The sequence below is a fragment of the Solea senegalensis genome, unplaced genomic scaffold, assembly GCF_019176455.1.
Source record: "Solea senegalensis isolate Sse05_10M unplaced genomic scaffold, IFAPA_SoseM_1 scf7180000017816, whole genome shotgun sequence".
NCBI classification, from domain to species: Eukaryota; Metazoa; Chordata; class Actinopteri; order Pleuronectiformes; family Soleidae; genus Solea; species Solea senegalensis.
Genome location: NW_025322532.1, coordinates 1 through 8,610, shown reverse-complemented (window position 1 = coordinate 8,610; position 8,610 = coordinate 1). Strand labels below are relative to the sequence as shown.

Here is an 8,610-nt window from a genome sequence, read left to right as displayed (position 1 = left end):
TCAAATCAGGTCGTTCCAATGTCAACAGCACATCCAAAAATAATAATCAAACAGGTTTATGTGAGTACTGCCAAGTTACACACACTTATACAGTGTCATAAATATCACAAACAGAGTATGTGTGGAAGAAGAGCTCACTTATTAATCCTCCGAAATAACATAAAGTCATATTTTGTTTACATTTCTTAAAGAAGCAGAGCCAAAATAGCACATTAAAGGGCAACGTGCCATCCACACTCCGGAGCAGAAGGTGGCGCTATTGCACTTATTACAAAGGACGATGATGATGATGAAGAAGAAGAAGAAGAAGGCGGCTGGTCTGAAAGAGAAGGAGCTCGCGCGACTTGTTTATGATGCTTTACAGGTAATATTTTAAATAACATGCAGTTAGTCCACTATTACTGCAAATGAATGTTATTATCTCTTAAATGTTACACTTTCACAGTATGTTAATGTGACAGCGCGTAACGATAAACTTCGCCGTTTTTAATATGGTGTTGAAAACCATAAACAGCGTTCTGTCGTTAATGTAGTCAACATTGTCATTTAATTGTCATTTAATTATAGTTTCTCTCGGTTACGTGAGCGTCTCAGTATCTGTTCTCCCGCACCAAGTCCCATAGAGAAAATCCACGCGGAAACAGGAAGTGCTGGTTCATTGTGTCACTTATGTAAGTCTGGACGAAGTGTTTCAAACACTGACGTCACAGAAACAACACGTTTTAACTTCCTGATGAAGGCAACAGTGGATCAACAACTCCTGTGATCGATGTGAACTCGCTGGTTTTCTCTATGGACTTTGGTGAGTGGTTACCATAGTGACACACGTTGTATCAGGACATCCCTGATAGATTGTTTTTGGTTTGAAGTTTTACTGTCATGAAGCTCTGGAAATTCACTCTTTCAGATTTAAATAATGCAAATACCGTGGACACAGTATTTAGGATTGTGTGTGTGTTTGTTCCTTGTTGAGGTTGCATCTTGTCCACTGGTGGAAGGTCTGTACTTGGAGGAAGAAGACAGCATGCTGCAGCTGCTGTGCACTCCCTCTCAGCACCGCACCGACATATTGACGTGGATCTGCAGCAGGTGGGATACACTCCATCCAACATCACGTCGCCGCTCATCCTTCATAACCTGCATTGAAGTAAAAAAACAAAACACCTCTCACCTGTCTGTCCTACACTTTACAGTATCAACCCACATTTCACCACTTCCAAGGCGACGTCGGTCAGATCCAGAGACGTGAATGTTCTGATGAAAGGTGACATTTATAAAGGTAAACTATCCAACACAGTGTGTTGTGTGGTATATGTATAAGAGACATTACAGTGGGGGAAATACTTGATTGATGCAGTACAATTCTTCCTTGAACGTCCATGAATAAATGCAGTATTAGGATTAGAGCTTTTTACTTTTTTCAATAATTAATACAAGTTCTCTGATTTTTCAGCTTCATAAATGTGAATATTTTCTTCGTTTCTTTGCTCCATATAACAAAGAAATCATTAAAACTGAATCATTTTGAGACATTTGAAAACGTCATCATTTCCAGGTTTTTTTCTGGACATTTTCTGGACCACACAAGTACTCTATTATTAGAGGAAATAGTCTAGATTGCTGCTTGCAAAAAGAACATAGTTTGAATGGAAATCTTTTTTGAAAATAAGCTCCTTCTCGCTTGATTTTAAACGTCAATAAACATTTTCCTAATCAATTTGATAATCAAGTTATGTGGCGCGCAGAGATTCCCGCTCGTAGTTTACACTGATCACTAATGTTACCGTGGTATTGTGTGTTTTGTATGAACAGAATTGGCCTTGTTTGGGCAGGAGCTGATGCTGTGCAAAGCAGGGGACCTGGACCTGGTCAGGGTGAGCGGGTGACGTAATAATCCTTTTAAACACAAATACATTACCACGGTAAACACTAGTGTCAAATCTTTTGGTTCTGTTTTCTTTGTCACACCGTGTATCCAGGGTGACGTGAGTCCCTGTCGCCAGCTTCGGTTCCTGGAGCAGCTTGTGTCGCTGCTCCCAGGCGAGAAGAATTCTGCAGGTCAGAGAGTGGACGGAGAGCTGCTACTGAACGAACTCTTCACCGCAGAGAATCTGCCTCACCTCACGCAAATGCTCGAACCGACATTCGACCCCTGGCCTGCACACATCAAGTACAGTGTCTCTGATTATCCTGTCAAAACACACACATACATACGTACAGTATGTCGTCTGTAGACTGATTCATCGAGGCGATATTTGCCTCTTTTTCTCATATATGAGTTCGGAGTTTGTCCTCTTTCTCCAGGACTCCTGAGTTACAAACTAGAGATGCTCGACTTTAGCCAATATCCAATATATCGGGAGTGCCCGGGCCAATAACTGATACCGATGTATAGATTATCTTCATTCTGCAAGTAAATACACATGAAAAAAAAAGGGGCAAGCACAGCCGTCAGGGAGGTAGCAGCATATTCTGCTCAATGTTTTAATCATCACTCCTATCGACGGATCTGGGCTTGTTTGCTGATTTCCGATCTCATTTTAAAAACCACACCAATACAGATATCGTAGCTCCCTCCAACCTCTTCCTGCTTCTCCTCACCTCACAGGGCATTATGCAAAGGTACCAAATCCTCTGATACGCCGAGCAAAGAAGAGGATACTGATGTTGCCGCCCTCCTTCAAGTGACTCAGTCAGCACTGGAGCAGCTACAGTCTGAGGTTTGTGTTTTTATAGATCCTTCAACCTCAACATTTGATCGCCGTTGCTGCCTGAAGTCCGTGATCGTAGCAGCTTCTGTTTTCTCCTCAGTGCGAGTTCCTGAAAGTAAAGGAGGAGAGTCCTGGCGTTTTCTCCCCCAGCTCATTGCGCGTGGCGGCGGGCGACCTCCAGCAGCTGATGGCTACTTTCAGCCACGTTTATCAGACCGATTTGAGGTCTTACTGCAACAGAGAACCTCCCAGCTTCAGCACAGAGACCGATGTCTTCCAGAGAGTGCACCGACTGCTGCTGGCCTGCAACACGGTAATTAAAAGGTTGTTGTATGAGGTGCGGGCACATTCTCAGTGAAAGTGACGGCGGCCAGTCAAGAAAAACAGACTTCACACATTTAACAAGAGGCTCACTTTATAAAATCTACAACAACATAAGTATGGACTGTCTTATCTCAGTGTTTTCAACTGGAATCTGGAATTTTGTGAGTTTTGATTTGTAAACTGCTCAGTGGTGTAATCTATATGATACGTGTTTATATGCCGTATATCCACTACAAAAGTGTTTTTCTCTATGGGGTTTGGTGCAAGAAGCAATGAGTGGATTTCAAAGGAGTAAAAATGTTTTACCCAGTTGAAAATGACTGTCTAACTAGAAAAAGCTGCTAGATCATTATCATCAGACATATTCTTAAGTTACTGTACACTTTAACTGACATAGATCTTATTTGGCTAAAGTGGCTAAAAATCTGTTTTTCCTTTTATGGAGTGGAGTCTCAGGCTGGTTCTCTGACTCTGTGTCAGTCTCATACATCATCACCGTCTCTTTTTGGGTGCTGACATACTGCACACACACACACCCACACGACAGACGAAGCCCAACCTATGATCCGTCTCGTTTGTTAGGAGTTGGAAATGCTGAATGAAGTATTGGAAGCTTCTGCCTCCATGAAGGAGGAAGTGAACTTGCTACAAACGCAGCCTCGATACTGGAGGAGAGGAGACAAGCACACGCTACGTAAGTTCTGACTGTTGGTGGAGGACGTTTGTTTGCGTGTGCTGCGTGTACATGTGCCCACTCTAATATGTGTGTGTATATATATATATATATATATGTATGTATATGTATATGTATATGTGTATACATATGTATATGTATATATATATGTATGTATGTATATATATATGTATATATGTATGTATATATATATATATGTATGTATGTATATATATGTATATGTATATATATATATGTGTGTATATATATATATATATGTATATATATATGTATATATATATGTATATATATATATATACACACACAGTTTCATTCCATATATTCAGAGTTTATGTATGTGTGTATATATATGTGTGTGCGTGTATGTATTATCTCTGGAACAACTTTGAGGGAATTTCAGGACATCTTTGAGCTCCAGGAACCAGCAAAGACGCTTCGTCTTCAATTTATTTTCCTTTTTTTTTTTCAGAGAACCAACTGACAGAACTTACAAAGCGAAATCGAGAGTTTCTTTCCCTGATTCGGTCGTGATGGACAGGAGCTGAGACCATCGGGCCGTAAAACACTCAGAACAACTCGGTAATACTGAAGGCGGTCTCATGTGTCCTTGATGTTGTTGTCAAGAATGTCAGACGAATGTTGACCAGTGAGAGCGACACACTTCCTGCACAGCGTCTCTCATCTCAACAAAGTCAGTGCAGAGATAGGTGGTTTACAGCTGATGGACTAATTTATATTACCAGAAATTAACATTTGCCTTAACTTGTGTTGTCCTTTGAAATCTTAATAAATCAAAGTATTTTTTAAACTCCCCTTGTCTTTTTAAACGAGATATATATGATGTCAGTGAACAACGTGGCACATAATATATATATAAACACTTATTAGCCATTATTAGATGATGTATCAATGCATCACACGTTTAATTCCATGTGTTTTAAATTGAAACAGCCTCATATAGACCTGCTCAGTAGCTGTCAGTATTAAATGCAGGTGGTAATCCATCAGCCATTTGCTCAATACCAAGCCGAGACTGAGAAACGTTGCTTTTTATGAATCTTCCAATTTAATAAATCCAATCTTTTAGCAGCCAAACGTGCTCTATTTTTTTCTTTTTCTGTCTCTTTTAAATCCAACCACCGCTACTACCATTTCTGTTAATATTTTTAAGATTGATTTGAGTGGGAAACACTTTTCTAAAAACTACTCTTATGAATTATGAATCAACTATTTTAGTTCAGTAAGGAGGAAGTTAAGCATTCGAAATCCAATATCGTTGCTTCTACATTGTTTAGTATCAGTTTAAAGGTGTGTAAAGTGTAAAATGTGTAGGACGGTTTTTAAGTGCTTTTTTGGAGGCCGTCATGCCCTAAAAGGGCCAAAGTCAGCCAGAGCATGTTTTTAAAGAACATCCATTTTGGTATGTAAAGTTTTTGACTAATACAGCAGCATTACATCGTGTGCTGAAGAACCTTTTTAAAGCGTAATGCGTGAAAGATTGTGATGTATTATACTATTCACTCACATTGCCTTGGTTTACTTGGGTTAACTGCAGGAACTTTAGTGTCAGTAGTGAGTTGAGCTTTTGTTCATGTTGTTTTACTAATTTTGTGGGTGTTTCTCACATGTGTGTTGTTTTATTGTATGTTTTTATGTCTATTTTATGAGCATACTATGTGCATACAACACTTGGGTGCAACTGTTTGAAATGTGCTTTATAAATAAAGTTGGATTGGATTGTAAAAACAACTCAAGTAGATGCACAAACGTTTGCAAATGAGACCTCAATTTGTTAATCTGCAGTCTCACTGTTAGATGTCACTAATTCTTACTCTTTCCAATCTACATTTTAGTTTATGAATGTTAATATTAAATACACAAAACTATTCCATAACTTGTGTATGGAGAAAATGTTATTTGAGTGACTTTATAAACTTCATGAGAACAAAAATTCTAATTCGTAAAAGTTGGCAGATAAACAGTCAATGTCAATTATTATTTTGTATTAATAAAATTAATTATTATACTTATAATAAAAATAGCAAAATAATCAGGGTAGCTTTAAATAATACATATAAAACAGATTAAAGTTGATGAATACTTAATAATAATTATTCTTACCCGTTGTATCACTGCAATAGGAGGAATTGCAACCTAGAGACTAAAAGTTTATCTATAACCAAATAAATTAAAACAATTAGTTAATTAATACGTTATACCTTTAATTCAGAGAGAACTTTGGACAAAAAGGTGGAAGAAAGACGATCTTGTGATGATATTAATTGTTGTTTTCTTTACATAAAAGAACAAACATCCTTTTAATGTCATGTTAATACCACAGCTTCATCATCTCTCTGGTGGAAGTTCAGAAGTTCAGTAAAGAGGCTCGAAATCAAACACTGTCTCTTCATACAGAGTTCAGTTCAGTGGGACACAGGTGAAAGGACAAGACTGTCCAGCAGACGCTGAGTCTCTTCTCCATGTCCCCACAGCTCAGAAGCCTTTACTGACCAACCATTCCTTCAGCTCCTTGTCATAGTGACCTTTGACCCTGAGGGTCATGGTAACCTCGTTGACCTGTGTGGGCAGCTCCTTCCCCGTCACCTCCATCAGAAAGTGCTTCACGTCCTTCTCCAGAGCCCAAATGTCCCTCTCCACTCTCCGCACCAGCGTCGTCCTGCGGCTGCCGTGGGTCACGTCGGTGTACACGGGGACGTTGTGCATGCGAGAGCGGCGGATCATGTAGGGCAGAGGCGGCGGTGACTCCGCTGGAGGAGTCCAGCCAGACGGAGGCGGACCGGTGTGTTTAGGCGGAGTGGGGACGCGAGTGGGCGGGATGAGCCGCTCCACGAACCTATACTCCTCCGTGGACTCGATTATCCCCGGCGTTTTAACTTGTCGAGCGGCGTCACAGACGAACCTGAGCCCGACAGCGGTGACAGGAGCCACCGATGTCCGGCCGTGGAGCCTGAAAACTCCGGGCAGCGACCTCCGCAGCGCGGCGGACGTGAGGGCGAGGCAGGCGGCCATGTTGTGTGTAGCAGCCTGAGCACCCGACCCGGAAATAGTAAATGACTTCCTGTAGGCGCGAGGCAGCTCCGTTGAAATATTAAAACGTTAAATTGGTATTTCTTACTTTTTTTTCTTTATTTTTCTTTCTTTCTTTCTTGTCAATATAAATGTGTTTATTGTATTATGTTGCCAAAAATGCATACATGAGCTGCCGGACCAGGACCAGGAGGAGCTGGAGGAGGACGAGGAGCAGCAGGTGTGGACAGGTGTGGACAGGTGTGGTAACTGCTGCTTAAAAATGATCCGCACATTTCTTAGATGTTCTGTTGACGCTCTGTTCACATCCGAGCTGAGGGATCCGATCACAGGTGTTCAGATTACACCTGCGACTGCTAATGCTAATGTGACGTCACTGCTCCACACGTAAACACACACCTTTCATTTCTCTTCACCTGGAAATGATGATTCTCAAATGTTTTGTTTTTTTCTTCCACAAACCAAAAATGATTTGGTTTGAATTCTTTCTTTATTAAAAGGAACAAGGAAAGCGGAAAATGTTCAACATTTGTAATAAAAAACAAACAATTCATCGATTATTAAAGTATTTGACAATTCATTTAGTAATGGTTTAATTATGCAGTAATAGTTGCTTGTTTTATAGTTTAAAAAGAAATCATCAGACACACCATGATGCGATTTATCACGATAATTGAGAAATCATATATTGCAATACACTGACAAAACAGTGCTAGTGAAAGTGAGGACTGAAATGTTCATTTATTTAGTTCATTTTTAATGAAGTTTATTTGTAAAAATAAAAAAAATAATAGTAATACTCTGTGTCTCAAATGCGAGAACATCTTTTGTTTTTTAAAGAATTAAATCAAACTTTGTGATTTTCCAGTTTCTTAAATGTTGACATTTTCTCTTTTCTTTGCTCCATAAAAACAGAGAAATCATTCAAACTCAATCATTTTTGCTTTCTGGACAAAAACAATCTTCATTTCCACATTTAAAAAAACCCTTGTCGACATTTTAGGACATTTTATGGACCAAACCATCACTCTTTCACCTGTGAATTCATCCCCTCACACGGACGTTAACAGCACTTGTCAACAGAGCCTCTGATTCATGTGTTCACATCGTTTTACATTGTTAACAGGTGAAAACTGTGGTTGAGTCAAAGTGGCAACATTCAATCAATAAATACACCATTAAATAAAATAATGAATTTGGTATTTTAATGAATGAATAACACATTTAATAATGAGACATTTATGTATTTAATTCTAATGTGAATGAATGTGAGACACATTTGAGTCATTATTTGATGGTGTATTTATTGATTGAATGTTGCCACTTTGACCCTGTCCACAGTTTTCACTTGGCAACAATGTAAAAATGATGTGAACACATTAATAACAAAGAAGTCTCATTAATGTGCTCATCATTTTTAAGCAGCAGTTACTGGACACCTGGACCCAACTGTGTGGTCAACAGTCCAGGGAGTGGACATCTGTCAATTTGTTTTGTCTTTTTTTAGGAAAAGTTTTGGAAAAAAATATGAAATAAAATGGTATAACCCCCTGCTGAAATTCTAAACTGTTACATGTTTGTTACATTTTTTTGTTACATTTTTGTCTAATTTTTGTCAAATTTTGGACATCATACTAAACTATGACATTTTTGTCAAATTTTGGATGACATACTAAACTATGACATTTTTGTCAAATTTTGGACGACGTACTAAACTATGACATTTTTGTCACATTTTGGACGACATACTAGACTATGACATTTTTGTCACATTTTGGACGACATACTAAACTATGACGTTTTTGTCACATTTTGGAAGGGATACTAAAACTA

The 8,610-nt window shown here is 39.0% G+C and overlaps 2 protein-coding genes across 3 annotated transcripts; one reads left to right on the top strand and one right to left on the bottom strand.

Annotated features, from left to right (window-relative positions):
• Positions 1 to 307: 307 nt before the first annotated feature.
• Positions 308 to 4,537, top strand: haus7 (HAUS augmin-like complex, subunit 7). Of its 2 annotated transcripts, XM_044019002.1 has the most exons (10): positions 347 to 364; positions 568 to 802; positions 974 to 1,089; positions 1,194 to 1,279; positions 1,813 to 1,874; positions 1,980 to 2,170; positions 2,609 to 2,720; positions 2,812 to 3,024; positions 3,618 to 3,729; positions 4,199 to 4,537. In XM_044019002.1, the coding sequence occupies exons 3-10, from the start codon at positions 1,025 to 1,027 to the stop codon at positions 4,258 to 4,260; spliced, it is 903 nt and encodes a 300-aa protein (XP_043874937.1). In that variant the 5' UTR covers positions 347 to 364; positions 568 to 802; positions 974 to 1,024; the 3' UTR covers positions 4,261 to 4,537. The 2 variants fall into 2 exon arrangements, with proteins under 2 accessions (XP_043874936.1, XP_043874937.1); XM_044019001.1 differs by lacking the exon at positions 568 to 802 and having other exon boundaries at positions 308 to 364.
• Positions 4,538 to 5,930: 1,393 nt separating this feature from the next.
• Positions 5,931 to 6,788, bottom strand: mrpl49 (mitochondrial ribosomal protein L49). Its single transcript, XM_044019003.1, has one exon. The coding sequence runs from the start codon at positions 6,757 to 6,759 to the stop codon at positions 6,223 to 6,225; it is 537 nt and encodes a 178-aa protein (XP_043874938.1). The 5' UTR covers positions 6,760 to 6,788; the 3' UTR covers positions 5,931 to 6,222.
• Between the last annotated feature and the right edge of the window lie 1,822 nt (positions 6,789 to 8,610).